We start from the raw sequence: 15,795 nt of genomic DNA, 5'->3' as shown, positions 1-15,795 counted from the left end.
CATCAGGAACAGAATACCCAGGTGGTGGCTGCATGTACACCTCCTCACGCAGCTCACCATTAAGAAAGGCATTCTTAACATCAAGCTGAGATATAGACCAGTGGCGTGCAGAGGCAACGGCAAGAAGTGTACGAATAGTGGTCATATGGGCCACAGGAGCAAAAGTCTCGTCATAATCACGACCATGCTCCTGCTGAAAACCACGAGCCACGAGACGAGCTTTGTGACGCTCAAGAGAACCATCGGAGCGAGTCTTAACCTTGTAGACCCACTTACAAGTGATGGGACGGACTCCGGGAGGAAGAGCAACAAGATCCCAGGTACCGGTGCGTTCAAGAGCAGCAATCTCCTCCGCCATCGCAAACTGCCATTCAGGATGAACAACAGCCTGACGGTAAGAAGTCGGCTCAAGAACAGCAGCACCAGCGGTGGGAAATCCAAAGCGATCAATAGGCGGACGAGGACGAGAACGCAAACCATAAGTAGGCTGAGAGGAAGAGGACGACTCATCCAAGGAAGCATCCACAGGTCGTGAACGACGAGTGTAATGCTGCGGAAGAGATGGAACAAGAGAAGGAGGAATCGCCAAGGTAGAATCAGGGGGTGGCGACGAAGAAGTCACCGGAGATGAAGGTGTAGAATCCGGTGACATGCTAGGTGAGGAGACCGGGGAAGATGATGGCGGTGAATCGACGAGGGGTGGAGAAGCAGAGGGAGTGGGACGAATAGGCACAGGCGCGACGGGAGGGAGAGGGGAGTCAGGAAAAGTGAGAAAAGAGATATCCTCCACTGAAAAGACCGAGGAAGATGGTCGTGGGTAAAAAGGACGAGACTCATCAAAAGTCACATCTCGAGAGATACGCATCCGACGACCGACAGGATCCCAACAACGATAGCCCTTATGCTCATCACTGTAGTCTAAGAAGACACACTCAACAGACTGAGCGGTCAGTTTGGTGCGTTCGCGAGGGGCAAGAAGAACATAGCAAACACAACCAAACAAGCGAAGCATCGAATAATCGGGAGAGCGATCAAACAGACGCTCAAAAGGAACACCACCCTGCAAAGCAGCAGATGGCTGAAGGTTGATGAGATAGACAGAAGTGGAGATAGCCTCGGCCCAAAAATGAGGCGGAAGAGAGGCGGCGATCATCATAGCACGAGCCGTCTCAAGAAGGTGACGATGCTTGCGCTCAGACACACCATTCTGAGCATGAGCACCAGGACAAGAGAACTGGGCAAGAGTACCCTGCTCAGCAAGGACACCACGCAACATCGTAGAGATATACTCACCAGCGGAGTCAGCACGAAAAACACGAATGGGTGAAGAGAACTGAGTATGAACCATGGCAGCAAAACGCTTATAAATAGACAACACCTCACTACGTGAAGTCATGAAATAAAGCCATGTGTAACGAGAAAAATCATCGATGAAAATAATATAGTATTTATGACCACCTTTCGAAGTGAAAGGAGCCGGACCCCATACATCAGAATGGACTAAATCGAAAGGACGCTGAGACACTGACTCACTATGAGAATATGGTAGCTGAATCTGCTTGCCAAGACGACAACCCTGACACTCTAAAGAGACATCTCCTGAGACAGACCCCAGAAGGCCTCGACGAACTAAAGACGATAATCGAGAACCACACAGATGACCAAGTCGATGATGCCACTGCTTGAAGGAACCAGTAACAGAAGTGACAGCAGCGGAGGAACTGGCGATGGTGGTGGCAGCGGAAGGAACATGAAGCCAGTCCAACTCCCAAAGACCTTGAGAATCACGGCAGCGAGGGCCAGCCCCAACCAGAGTGTGCGTGCGACGATCCTGGACAGAACAAGAGTCAACATCAAGGATGACACGACAACCAGAATCAGTAAGTTGACCGGCAGAAAACAGATTCATGGTAAGTCGAGGAACATGAGCAACATCAGGAACAGAATAAGAAGGAGTAGAAAGATGGCCTCTACTAGCAACAGAAAGTGGAGTACCATCAGCAGTGAAGACATGAACAGGAGAATCCAGCGAGCGAAGAGAAGACAAAGCGGAAGAATGAGAAGACATATGAAAAGAAGCTTCAGAATCCAGAACCCATGGGGATGTACCTGACTGTGTAGAGGGCGGGTGCTCAGTGCGGGAAGCATCAGTCACAGAACCAGCAGTACCCGTCGAGGAAGAACCTGAAGCCGCGAGCAGACGCTTAAGTCTCAGAATATCCTGCTCGGTCAAAGCAATGGCTGAAGCTGGCGAGGGAGATGACGCAGTCCCTGATGATCGCGCCTTGCGCAGGTGTTTCCGCTTGGTGTAGCACTGGGACTCAATATGACCATCATTGTTGCAGTAGTCACAATGTGAACGGGGGCGACCTGAGCCTCCAGAAGGAGTGGGCAAGAGCGGCGGAGCACTCGAGCGAGAATGGGGCGGTGCAGCAGGTGGAGTGGAAGAAACCCGAGTAGCGAGCACAGAGGGAACCTCCAGCAAACCAGCACCACGTAGGCGAGTCTCCTCAGCACGAATCTCTGAAAGCGCCTCCATGAGAGAAATACGGCCACGAGCAAGCAACTGAGCACGCCGGGGCTCAAACTCCTTACGGAGCCGAGACAGGAACTCGTAAACGCGATGAAACTCCAAATCGGCCTGGACAGCCTGGCAACAGGGGCAAGCACGACAACCAGCACTGCGGAGAGAATCAAGCTGGCGCCAGATGGCAGAACTCTGTGCATAAAAGTCATCAACAGTAGAGTCACCCTGCTGAAGAGCATGCTCCTGACGAACCACAGAAAGGTATAAGGCATCACCAGAGGGCTCATAGCGCTGACGAAGACGGGTCCACATCTGGAAGACAGTAGGAAGACCCAGAAACTCAGAAGCAAACTGAGGCAGAACACTAGCAGTGAGAACGGCTGCAGCACGAGCATCATCATCAAGCCACTGGGTGTAAACAGACAAAGCACCATGATACGTCTGAAGAGCCTCCTCATAAGCCAAAGCCCTCTCATCATAGGCACGATCAGCAGCCTCATCAGCAATCTTAGCCGCATCCTTGGCGGCCTGATTAGCATCCGGAGGAAGAACCAGGGGAGTCGGCGGAGTAGGGGCCACCGGAGGAACCGGACGGGGCGGACAGCAGACCTCGCCAGAAAGAACGCCCCAGAGACGGATGCCACGCATGTGAATGCGCATGAAGCCAGCGAACTCGGTGTAGTTAGTACCATCGAAGATCACCGGATAGCGAGGGACAGCAACATAGCCCGACGCAGCAGACATTTTTTTTTTCTTTTTTTGGAAGAGACCCGACGGCAGGCGGAAGACCACGGGAGCGGAGTCCTGACGGGAGGGGCGCCTGAGAGCCTGAGAGCTGCAGACCACGGGAGCGGAGTCCTGGCGGGAGGGGCGCGGGAGGAGCGGAGTACTGGCAGGAGCGGAGTCCTGGCGGCAGCGGCGCCTGAGAGTTGGACCAGCGGGAGCTACCGCGGAGGCTGGCGAACAGGAGCAGACCACGGGAGCGGAGGCTGGCGAACAGGAGCCGGCGGGCGGGAGCAGCGCCTGAGAGCGGGAGCGGCGCGGCGGAAGCAACCGCAAGCCCTGGCACCTGGCGGCGGCGGGAGCGGGTCGTCGAGACGAGCGGGATCGAGGCGAGGAGCTGCACACGGCGCGTGACGAGAAGGCCTTCGGGCGAGGATGCTTCGGCCGGATCGGAACAGGGCAGCCGGGATCTAGCATGAGTTGCGGCGTGCGAAAAAGAAACCCTAGAGCTCTAATACCATGTTAGGAATAAGCAACTTGTATTCCCATGAGGCCATAGGCCGATATATATACACGTACAGGTGTGGTACATATGCAGGAAACCCCTTATACTAGGGGATAAATACAAAGGGGTATACATGACTTCTATTATAACTCTAACAATAGCAGCCGCCTTCTCGCCTCCACCTGCCAACCGACATCATACGTTTGTTACGGCCACGCCCCTCCCCCCTAACCCATTTGTTCATTCACCCCGCCCATCACCTCCCTTCCACCACTGCCTAGTCCTCACCTTGGCTCATGTTCGGGTTTTGGTGTTCCCCGCTTCCACAAGCTCGACTTCCTGACATATGATGGCTCAGTCGATACTCTTGGTTAGCTCAATAGGGTGAGCATTTTTTTTGTGGACAATGCACGGACAGCCTACCACCTCATCAATGACGGTCAACTCTAGTACTTACAACTCGAGTGTGATTTTTTGGAGTGCGATTTTGGCATGCTGACATGGGAGTAGTTCAAGGAGGCTTGCCATGTTTAGTTTGGTCCGTTACTTTGCGCAAATCCCTCGGGCGAGTTGACACGTCTGCTATTCACTTCCTTGGCCTCTGGCTATATCAGCATGTTTCTAGCGCTCATGTGCCGCAATAATGAACCATTAACACCGTCTTAACAATGGTTTCTGTACACAACATGGATTCTTGATGGTCTTAGCGTTGATGCCGAGCTTCAACGACCGTCTAACCTCCACACAACCATCTCCAGGTCCCTCCAACAACGTCACCGCACTAGCCTTCTTGGCCTACGGGGCTGTTGTGCCCCTCTGATCCTCCTACGGTCCACACATTCCTCACCCGCACCACTAGCACATGTTCTACCGTCAAGCACTCCAGAGCCAACCCTGACACAATAGGTTCGGGGCCCCACCCCAGCTGAGTTGGCACAACATCTTTGTCAGGGCCTCAACTGCGATGAGATTTTTGTTCAGGGGGTGTGCGCAGTTCTTTATTGAGGCTGATGACTCCGACCACCCCCTCCTACTAAAGCAATGAAGAATATTGTCATTTACTTTTATCTACTTTTCAGTAACTAGGGTTATGCAATAGCATTGTTCAAAACATGGACTGATAAATCAATTAACTGCCCGATAAATCCCTTCTCAGTGGGTCACTTAGTAGCCCATTAATTGGCTGACTCGCCTATTAATCCTCTATCGCCATTCGACTGTGCCCAGTTAACGATTTCTACGGGAGAGCCAGTATAGCTCTCCTGGCAAGGCAAGGATCTTGTAGCCCATTCTGCTAGTTTGCTTGGCAAAGCTAGTAGTTTATTTTCTATTCCATCCTGCATAGATGGCGTATAGTTTGAGTGATTTCATCCTGATTTAATTGGCATGTATGTAGATACTCTGTAATCTTTCCGATTTACCCCTCATGCGCTCGGCCGAGAGTAATTATTGGCATTGCATGCGAGGAATTAAAGTGCCAACCGAGCGCATGCATACATGAAGGAGCACAAGGTTGTGTTGGAGTAATCCCACTTGGTTGCTAGGAAGTGTACAACACAAGTGTTGAAGGAACTACTCTAATGTGCTGCGCTAGATATCGCACTAGAGGCAAATATAGGCCGATATGGCAGCATGAGTTCAATTCAAAACAACTAGAGCACAAGATGTAATCAAAGATCTTAGATAAGAACACCAAGTTTGTTATAGGTAGCAGGGACCTCTATTTATAGGCTTTGGGAAGCCTTCACATCTAAGATGTATTCTGGTTCCAAAATAGAGGCTTTGGGAACACTAAGATGTATTCTGGTTCCAAAATAGAGGCTTTCGGAAACCAAGATGTAATCTGCTTCCAAAATAGAGGTGAGGACCTCTATTTATAGGCTTTGGGAAGCCTTCACATCTAAACTTCTACTTATAGCTAGAACACTCTAGAAAACATTACTTAAGATACAATGTTCCACTCATAGCTAGAAGACTCTAGAAAACAGTAGCTAAAGCTAGGAAAACAAGCAAATACTAGAATAGAGTAGAAGTATCTAGAAGTAGGCAAATGGATTTGACTTCTGATTTTCTTTTATTTTCCTTCTCTCTATTGTTCCTCACCATTCTCCTCTGGTTGTTTGGAACTCTACCTTGAGTTATCTTCATAGAGCGCTTCTTCTGGGTGATAGAGAGTCAAGTGCGCGACATTGAATGTGTTGGATATGCCCATCTCGCTTGGAAGATCCATCACATTGGCATTATCATTTATCTTCCTCATAATAGAGAAGGCCCGATACCTTCGCTGCCTAAGCTTCCTTTTTACTCCCTCTGTTCCTTTATATAAGGTGTATTTGTTTTTTGATAAAATTCCACAATGTAAGGTGCATTTCTTCTAAATCCTCATAATTCCCTTTTTATCCCTCCAGAAAGCAAGTATGTCTCTTCTGATTTCCTATATCCCTCCTTGTATCAAAAGAAGGAAACTATATCTCTCTCGATTGCATGTATCTCTTACTTTCCTGGACTCACTGATTTAATTGCCACTAACCAACAAATTTGCCGTTGTCCTAACATCTCTATGATTATGCGCCTTGGTCACCGTGCCAAAAATAATACACCTTACATAAAGGAACGGAGGGAGTAACACCTAAAGGCGGTCTTTCTTTCGGAGGTAGACCATCACCTTATCAACAACTTGAAATGATTTCAGCCTCTTGCAGTCAGCAAATTGTTTATATTCCTGATTTTGTACTTTTGGAACACAAGAATTTCTTCAAATAACTCGGTGTCATTATCAACAAAGGACAATGCTGATTTTGAGTTTCCCCTTGATGGTAGCTTCACTGGGTCCACTGCATGTGTTGGAATTTTAGTGTAGACATTGGAAAAGGGATTCCTTCCTTTGGATCTATGCTTGGAGTTGTTGTAGGAGAACTCTGCAAGTGATAAAGCCAAATCCCATTGTCCCTTTTTTTCTCCACAAATGCAACCGATCAGATTACCAAATAATTTGGTCACCACTTCCGTTTGTCCATCTGTTTGTGGATGGGTAGTGCTAGAAAATTTTAATTCAGTGTTGAATTGCATCCACAAAGTGAGCCAAAATGCAATAAGAAACTTGCTATCACGGTCCGAGACGACGGACCTTGGAGCTCCATGAAAGATTGGCCACTTCTCCAAAGAATAGGTTTGCCACATGATGAGCATCCGTTGTCTTGTGGCATGGAATGAAATGAGCCATTTTAGAGAATCTGTCCATGATCACAAACACAACATCACTTCCTCATTCTGTTCTTGGCAAACCAAAGACGAAGTCCATAGTGATATTCTCCCATGGAGCAACAGGAACAGGCAAAGGCATGTATAATCTTGTGTTCTGGACTTGTCCTTTGTAGGTTTGACATATGGGGCACCGCTGAACAAACTTTCCTGCACCTCTCTTTAGTTGTGGCCAAAAGTAACGAGCCTCTAGGTTAGTGATAGCCTTGTCGTGTCCAACATGGCCACTAAGATCACCTGAATTGAGGTCTCTGATCAGTTTGTCACGTAGAGAACTTCTTGGATGCACAAACAATCATTTTTGAAGAGATAGCCATCTTGCACCAAATAGTCGTCACCTAATGGCTGTATGTGCTTTACCCAAACATGGCCAAAGTCTTCGTCACCCTCATACAACTCCTTTATTAGATCCATGCCTGGAATTTCAACCTCAAAAGAAATAAAGAGACATGCATGACGACTCAAAGCATTGGCTACTCGATTGGTTGCTCCAGATTTATGCATAATGAGATAGTTAAACCTCTCCAGATATGTTGTCCATGTTGCTAGCATACGATCAACATGCTTTTGATTTCTAAAATGCTTCAAGGTTTGATGTTCAGTGTAAACGATGAGCTCTTTAGGCAGCAAATAGACTTGCCAAGTTCTTAAAGCTCGAAAAACTGCATACAATTCTTGTTGATAAGTACTCCATTTCTGCCTAGCTTCGCTTAACTTCTCACTAAAGAAAACAACGAGCTTCCTTTCTTGAGATAGGACAGCTCCAGTGCCTACTCTACTTGCATCACACTCCCAACTCAAAAGCCTTGTTGAAATCAGGTAGCACCAAGACAGGAGCTTGTGAGAGTTTTTACTTGATCTTATTGAAACTAGCTTCAGTCGCTTCTGTCCATTGGAACTTTCTTTAGACACTTGATAATTGGTGCCGTGACAGTGCTGAAATTCTTCACAAATCGCCTGTAGAAAGTTGCAAGGCCACGAAAACTTCTTACATGTCCACTCCTTTCTTGATCCACCTGATAGTGTAGGGATTTGGATGATCATGAGTTTCAATATTTAAATGGTTCACCAAATTCTGGGAGATAAGATTCTTGCAGATGCAATTATCAATCACTGACTTGTGCATTTGCCCTAAAATATTCTCTTCTGTTGTTTGTCGTTAGGTTGTGGCATGGAACATAGGAGACGCTGAATCACACATACCACCTCTTCACCTTTCTTCTTGACAAACCTCTTCTTACCCTGTACATCTTCAGATTCGTATTCTTCCCCATCGTCTTCATCATCATGGATAGCTGTGTTAACAAATTTCCTCAGTGGGCAAAATTGACTTCTGATTTCCTTTTTCTTTTCCTTCTCTTTATTGTTCCTCATCAATACAACATTGCCTCCTCTCGCTGCATGCAAGGAATTAATGACCAAACCGAACAGTTGCTGTGGAGAGCCTCACACATGCAGGAGAGAGGAAGTGCGTTCCTCGTGGATCTAATAGACTCATAAACTCGAGATTTTCACTGCATCAGTTACAGTTGGATAGTGGTGTTCTCGTCCAACATTGTATTCATCGGCTCCCTCTTTGGCCTATGTGCAAAAATTCCTGCGCCACGTATTGTGGGACGAAGGGAGTAGCAAACACCCATCCTTGCTAAGCAACGCTAGAGTTAGGCTGGCCTAGAATCCAAACTCACCCAAGATTGTTCCGTAAGGGTCTGGGTATTGTCAATGAGTCAAGAGCGACGACTTGGTCTTTCTCGTCCAAAATGCCTAACCCATAGTCTGTCTCCCCTTACCAACGCCATAATCCTCTTTAAGTGTATGGGCTTTTTCCAAATGGTAGTTGTCCTGATGGCAAGAATGTTTACACGAGTATGTTTGTGATTTTCACATCTTTGCAAGCAGTTTCCAATTGTTTACACATTTTGGAAAATATTATTTTGTGTAACAGGTATAAATTTGATGATGAGCGTGTAACAAAAGAAGATACTAAAAAGGCCTTTGAAGAGCAGTATGGGGGTGAGGAAGAGGTATGTTCTATTTCACACCGATATTGAACGATTAATGTTTGTTCTACTCATCACCATCATCTACATGGCTCTCTCTTTTTGATTATTAAGTTACCTCAAATAAACCCTGGATTCAACAACACTCCATTCAAATTCACGAAGTATTCAAATGCCTACATGCTTGTATACATCCGTGAGAGTGACAAAGAGAAAATAATGTGTAATGTTGATGAGAAGGACATTGCTGAACATTTAAGGGTATGTAGAATATTATATTCTCCCCTTCATTTTTGAAAACACTACTTCATTGTGGTATATTTGAATGATGAATGTGGATTCACAGATAAGGTTGAAGAAAGAACAAGAAGAGAAAGAACATAAGAAGAAAGAAAAAGCTGAAGCCCATCTCTATACCATCATAAAGGTCAGAATCTGCTTATTGTAGTGTTCATCATAGCTTGGATTTTCCTTTTGAGTTTGTTGCTCACAGAGCTTTTTTTGAAATTGTATCCAGATTGCCCGGGATGAGGATTTAAAGGAGCAAACTGGTAAGGACATATATTTTGATCTGGTGGACCATGAAAAGGTCCGTAGCTTCCGAATACAGAAGCAATTGCCATTTAGTACTTTCAAGGTAACATGTCCCTGGGACTCCATGCAAGTTGTTATCGTTGCTAAAGATTAGTAATTTGTAATCTAACTGCTACAAACTGTTTAATAGGAGGAAGTTGCAAAGGAATATGGCATCCCAGTACAGTTTCAGCGCTTCTGGCTGTGGGCTAAGAGGCAAAACCATACATACAGACCAAATCGCCCATTGAATCCTCATGAAGAAATGCAATCTGTAAGTTGAATTGTTGGAAAGTGAAGCTTTAACCTGTTATCTCATTTTGGTTGGCTTAGGTCCAGTTGACTGTTCTGATCGCGGGCTTAGATCTACTATCAATGCAGTATGCTTTGCTGTGACACAATATAGAACTCTTACGAGGGGAATAACATAAACAATGTGAAAATCTTTAGTCATTCCAAGGACTCGCCCAACTTCCAAATGGCGCTCATTTTTTGGATTTACCACCAACCAAACTTAAAATTACAGCAGTGTGTAGTGTGCGGATACTTGGGAAAAAGTAAGACCTTTATAGTTTGGAGTTGTTGAGTGTACAGCACTGTATAGTTTTTCTTCAGTGTGTTCTATTTTATATTTGTTCATAAATTTTGTTGCGCAAAGCTGGTTATTTCCAAGAACCATTTCAGTAGCTCAATCCAGTGTGCTTAATTGTTTAGATTACTCTAGAAAAAATTGTGAAGAACAATGTAGAATCCTGTTGTGTTGCTTGTTAGGAAAGCAACTTTATTGAAGGCCCAAGGGGCATATATATATTACACATGACTTGAGGTGTAAGGAAGCTAAACATAGACTAATAAGGACTCCTAGACCAATACTAATACTCCTTAACACCCCCCCCCCCCCCCCCCCTCAAATGCAAACGTATGCAATAGCATTGCATTTGAAGAAGTGAAATACTAAAAAAAATGATAATCCAAATCCGCATCTTGAGTGTCGTCGTAGCATGAAGAGTCTTCAAAACCTGTCGAGTCGCCAAAGAGGATAACAAAGAGATGTCACATCAGAGGAAGACACCGCATCGATAGAAGATAGAAGAGAAGTATCGAGAGAAGATGGGTTGTGAAAAAAAAAAGATGGCACATCAAGAGAAGAAGCATTGCTTAAAGAATCATGGCCCATGAAAACCGACGGCGAAAGAAGCTCGGCGGCAAGAGAATGGGCTTAGATCAACAATGCAAAGAGAGGCCACAGAAATCCTATTGAGAGGACAATGACCAGAAAAAGGCTGACGGACAAAAGTTATGTGGGACTCGCATGACATGAGAAACACGAAATATCAACGGATTTGGTGGACGCAGCGGAAATTATGAAAAACTAGGAAGCTAAGAAAAACACATACGGAACGCAAGCATCGGCATGTGAGCAGCGGTAGTAGCTACAGAAAGGAGCCAGCAAGCAGCACATGATAGCAGCAGGAGAGGAGCACACAGCACGTAGCCATGCAAGCAATGCACTAGGAGCCCATGGAGAGCTGTATGAACGCAGCAGCACACATGCAGCGGCCAGCAGAAGTCAACGGGACAGTCCGATCTGGATTGCAACGGGGCGTCCTGATCTGGCGCACGGGTGGGTGAACGCGGCGCGGTAGCCAACCAGGTTGAGGCAGGGGGTTGGATCGGGTCGGCAGCCTGACATGCAGGCGAGCACGGGCGACAGGAGGCGCAGGAGTCAGCCGATAGGAGGTGCGGAAGGTGGGAGGCGAGGGCACATGAATCAGATGGAGCAGCAGCCGGTCGAGAGAGGAGCAGCGAGGCAGCGACGGGCCTGCGGAGGAGAGGAAGACAGCAGCGGCCGGTCAAGGAGGCATCGGTGGCGCAAGATTAGATCGGATCAGCACGAGCTGCGCGTGCGAAAAAAAACCTAAAGCTCTAATACCATGTTAGGAAAGCAACTTTATTGAAGGCCCAAGGGGCATATATATATATTACACATGACTTGAGGTGTAAGGAAACTAAACACAGACTAATAAGGACTCCTAGACCAATACTAATACTCCTTAACATTGCTTACATTTTGTTATCTTTCTATCAGCTTTGCTTCAATATGTGCCAATAGTCCAATCACTATGTTTTCTTCTGCACAGGTGGGGCAACTGAGGGAGATATCAAATAAGGCACAGAATGCTGAACTGAAGCTGTTTCTGGAAGTGGAATTTGGACTGGTAACTGGAGTTGCTCGCTTCCTTTTCTGTATGTTATTTATTTTAGAGTGTGTCGTGGACAGGATTCAGGTTGCTTAATTACATCTGATTACTGCTGTAGGATTTGCAGCCTCTTCCTCCTCCTGAGAAGAGCAAGGAAGATATTCTTCTTTTCTTCAAACTGTACAATCCCGAAAAAGAAGTGCTTTGGTAAATTCTCTTTGAATTGCCCTCTTCACCATCCTTTCATATATATAACTGTAAATTTCCTTATGCTTACATGTTACATTCTTCAACCGGTGTAGTTTTGTGGGGAGGCTCTTTGTAAAGGCCTTGGGGAAACCTTCAGATATTCTGAGAAAACTAACTGAAATGGCTGGGTTTACCCCGGATGAGGAGATCGAGCTATATGAGGCAAGTGTTAAATCGATGATTTGATACATTTATACATTCAAAGTCAAGATGTCAAAGCTTAAAGTTTTCTCTGCTTTACTTACAATAGTCATTTTGAGGTTTCTCAAGTTAAATGGTGATAACCTTACATGACGATTGTACTTGAGTCTGTTCAATTTTTAATGCAGGAAATTAAGTTTGAGCCAAATGTAATGTGCGAACATATTGACAAGAAGCTTACTTTCCGTGCTAGTCAGGTTTGTCAACAGTGTTTCTTTGATTTGAGAAATGCAGAGCTCGAATTAAAATGCTTACTTATTAATTCCCCAAATTTCACAATATTGTTAGCTTGAAGATGGGGACATAGTCTGTTTCCAAAAGTCACCTAAAGCAGACAGTGGTACTCAAGTGCGCTATCCTGACATCCCTTCGTTTTTGGAGTATGTTCATAATAGGCAGGTATAGCATAATATGCTCAACTCAATTTCTGTTATATATATATGCTATTATGCTATGTTGGTCATTCCCATGAAAGCTTTCGAGTTACTTGCAGCTTTCTTTTTCTCTTCACTTTGACTAAGATATAATACTCCCTCCTGGTTTATAAGGCTCACCCCCATCCCTAGATCAACAATTCGACCAATGTAATACGAATTGTATATCAGGTGGGCCTTACAAACTGGAAAGGAGGTAGTAATACCACTGTTAAGTTCCTTTGGGACGGGGATCACTATATGCCATAAAGTTCTTGAACAATAGGTAAAACTGTGTCTATCATAGCTTGCCACAGAACTTGTTTAGGCTCGCTATATATATTGGCAATTTAGACCATTGCTGTCATGGTGTCCTGGCGAGAACAATCAATGTGAATGCCAGGGTGCCTACGCATTACTGGAGTTGCTTATGTCCCTTGGTAGGAAGGGAAGGGGTGTGTAGAAAGAAGCAAAGGGTGGAGGTGTTGGAAGAGAAATCTGTGACGTGAAGGCGTTGCTGGGCCAATGAAATTCCCAAAGTAAATGTGTCTCTCTCAAACTGATGCCCCTCCTGTAATAGCTGCAGGGACACACAGTTGGTGAGCTGGTGGTGCTGTGACAAGAGTCACACGACTGCTTTAGACGATCTTTTATTGATGCAACACCTGAAGGGAAAGTGATGTTGGCATTCTAACCTTCTGTACTCGCTTTCATCAAGAAAATACTCATATGGCATGTCAACCTCTTAATCCAGTCAGCCCTAGCTGTTTCTACTCTATTGATAGAATTCCCTCAAATATTCTTAGCCAGGAAGTTATTTCTATATGAGAAAGTTATCCTGTAACTGGCCTTAGGCCAACTTGAGACAAGATATCTACTTAGAGATGATATTTATTTAGATTTGGTTGATAGGGCACATAACTTTTTTGTTATGGAAGAATAATTGCAATCTATCTCCCGTCTACTTTATCCTCCAGGTAATAGCTGATCCTGATCAGCCGTGCCGCCTTCCAGCATTTTGACATAATATGACTTGCTATTGTTCAAGGGAAAGAAGATGAGACCATGGTGCTATTACCTCTGATCTGTTGGTCAAGGGCATTGGCTGCGCTGTTTGGTTGAGTTCTGGTGGATAGTGATGGTGATGTGCAGATCTGCAGTGGATCAGATTTCGCCAGTCTTAGGGCAACTCCAACGCGGATCACCAAAACGTCCGCGGACAGGGATAGGGGTGGAGGCCATCCAACCGCGGGCACCAAATGTCCATTGCCAGTTTTTTTTCTGTACCCATACTAAAACAATTAAAGATAAATAGCACAATCTTAAGCAATGGAAAGATAAATATTCTAATGCAACAATAATTCAAATAAAAATAGTACAATCCAAACATAATGTTTTGAAATCGGGAGGCATGTGCTTTCGGTCATCCGGAGGTACTCGTCCCACGAATCTGCAACTGTGCCATAGGCAAGCATCCTCGTTGCAGCCGTGCACTTCAGCCGTGCACTTCTGGTAACCAATGGTTCCAATGGCATCCACCGAAGACGACTCCATGAACTCCTCATCCGACGAGGACAAACCCCATGCACTCGTTGTAGAAGTCTTCTCGTCCGAATCCATTGTGTTTGCTGCTTCAAAGTAAGAGATCGTAATTTTTTTTGGCAATGGCATTTGGCCGAACACTTGCCGAGCGTGGTGTCCACCATGGACGGCGATGACGTATCCAGGGTGGATTGCGGCGCAGTCCAAGGCAGAAGGCACCTGGGTGAGTTGCATGACATTAATCTTGGGCCCGACTACATAGCAGCGCTGCATGCGTGCCCTCCTGTGTGGCGGCGACCAACCACTCCAGCAAATCGTTTTTGTGCGTGCGTGTACCCGCGATTGAAAATAGTCAGTGCTAGTACGCCTCAGCCCTCAAGTGCTACATGCTTATTATTACAAACAGGATACATCTCCTTTTATAGGACCATACAGACCAACTATGCTACCATTCTTAATAGCTAAGCTAGGACAGCTCACTGCAAAGCTTTTACTACCGTCTAGGTCCTACTGCTGTCTGTCTACATCTCAAAGTCAAATCAGACTTTGCCTTTTACTGCTGACAGCAATATCCTGTATCCTGAAGAGTCTAGCTGCTGCTCCTTGCTGACATATGCATACTAAGCTAATTTCTCATGCCATGATAGAACATCTACATAACTGATCATGACAAGATTAATACTAACATTCTCCTACCTAATCTTGTCATATCAGTTCACTGGTACGGATCTTCTTTGCTCTTGCATATTTGGGATGGTTTTCTCATACTGCATGATCACATCTGCTGCGTACGTCATTCCCTTGACGATTTGGCATGCATTTTCTCGTGGGGAGAATATGACATGGAAACCAACATTCAAAGAAAATTTCGTGGAAACCATGTTTGAAAGGACAGACCCAGTGCATAGAAGCTCCCACACAAGGTGGGGGTCTGGGGAGGGATTATAAGAACCTAGTCCTACCCCTGCGAAGTGCAATGCAGAGAGGCTGGTTCGAACCCAGGACCTCTTGGCGCAAGTGGGGAGGACTTCACCACTGCGCCAGGCCTGCCTCTGGAAACCGTTTGGAAGTTTCAAAAAAATCTGAGAAAAATACGGGGTGTTATGGTGATGTTTTATTGCCACGTGAAATTCCAAGTTGAAACACATTACGAGATGTGAACTATGAAAAGCAAACTCAGCAATGAATAGTGACATTACTGTTCGGCACTATTTCAATGCTGATTTTGTTATTTTCATAGCTCACATCCCATAATGTGTTTGAACTTGGAATTTCACATGGCAATAAAATATCCTCTTAACATCCCGTATTTTTCTGAGATTTTTTTTTGGAACTTCAAAACATCTTTTCCGAATGTTGGTTTCCATATGATATTCGCCCTTTCTCGTGGAGACAAATAACGAGAGAACTCAGCTTCTTGTGGACGAAAGTAACACAAGAAGTATCTTGTGGACACACCAACACAGTTAACACAAGATCTTGATCGCACATGCGACTTTGTGGACACATCTAGCACAAGAACTCATGAAACCACATACACACAATCACTAGCGGAGCTTCCAGCAAAAGATTGGGCGGGCCACAGTGCAAAAGAATAGCA

General features: G+C 45.5%; 2 protein-coding genes across 21 annotated transcripts in view; one reads left to right on the top strand and one right to left on the bottom strand.

Moving 5' to 3' along the window:
* The window catches only part of LOC109747186 (ubiquitin C-terminal hydrolase 12), a 53,433-nt gene that overhangs the window by 23,195 nt on the left and 14,443 nt on the right, over positions 1-15,795 (top strand). For all 20 annotated transcript variants that reach the window (XM_073496541.1, XM_073496540.1, XM_020306280.4 and 17 more), the window contains 10 exons: positions 8,962-9,040; positions 9,131-9,277; positions 9,363-9,443; positions 9,534-9,653; positions 9,741-9,863; positions 11,731-11,808; positions 11,909-11,997; positions 12,093-12,201; positions 12,369-12,437; positions 12,529-12,639. In XM_073496541.1, the coding sequence (XP_073352642.1) occupies positions 8,962-9,040; positions 9,131-9,277; positions 9,363-9,443; positions 9,534-9,653; positions 9,741-9,863; positions 11,731-11,808; positions 11,909-11,997; positions 12,093-12,201; positions 12,369-12,437; positions 12,529-12,639 (1,006 nt within the window). The remainder of the gene's footprint in view (positions 1-8,961; positions 9,041-9,130; positions 9,278-9,362; positions 9,444-9,533; positions 9,654-9,740; positions 9,864-11,730; positions 11,809-11,908; positions 11,998-12,092; positions 12,202-12,368; positions 12,438-12,528; positions 12,640-15,795) is intronic.
* On the bottom strand, positions 1,711-3,906 carry LOC120962964 (uncharacterized). Its single transcript, XM_040387115.3, has 2 exons — positions 2,110-3,906; positions 1,711-1,831 (listed from the first exon to the last, which is right to left on the bottom strand). Exons 1-2 carry the CDS (start codon positions 3,725-3,727, stop codon positions 1,785-1,787), a joined length of 1,665 nt encoding a protein of 554 aa, XP_040243049.2. The 5' UTR covers positions 3,728-3,906; the 3' UTR covers positions 1,711-1,784.

This window comes from Aegilops tauschii, chromosome 4, assembly GCF_002575655.3.
Source record: "Aegilops tauschii subsp. strangulata cultivar AL8/78 chromosome 4, Aet v6.0, whole genome shotgun sequence".
Classification (NCBI taxonomy): domain Eukaryota; kingdom Viridiplantae; phylum Streptophyta; class Magnoliopsida; order Poales; family Poaceae; genus Aegilops; species Aegilops tauschii.
Note: the sequence above shows the minus strand (reverse complement) of the source record. Positions and strands in the feature narration are given on the sequence as shown.

Excerpts from the sequence above, each read along its gene's own strand:
- LOC120962964 (XM_040387115.3), bottom strand. The coding sequence starts at position 3,727 with ATGCTAGATCCCGGCTGCCCTGTTCCGATCCGGCCGAAGCATCCTCGC. Across the intron at positions 1,832-2,109 it reads CCCGCCCTCTACACAGTCAG|GATCGTCGCACGCACACTCT; the intron begins GTACATCCCCAT and ends TGTTCTGTCCAG.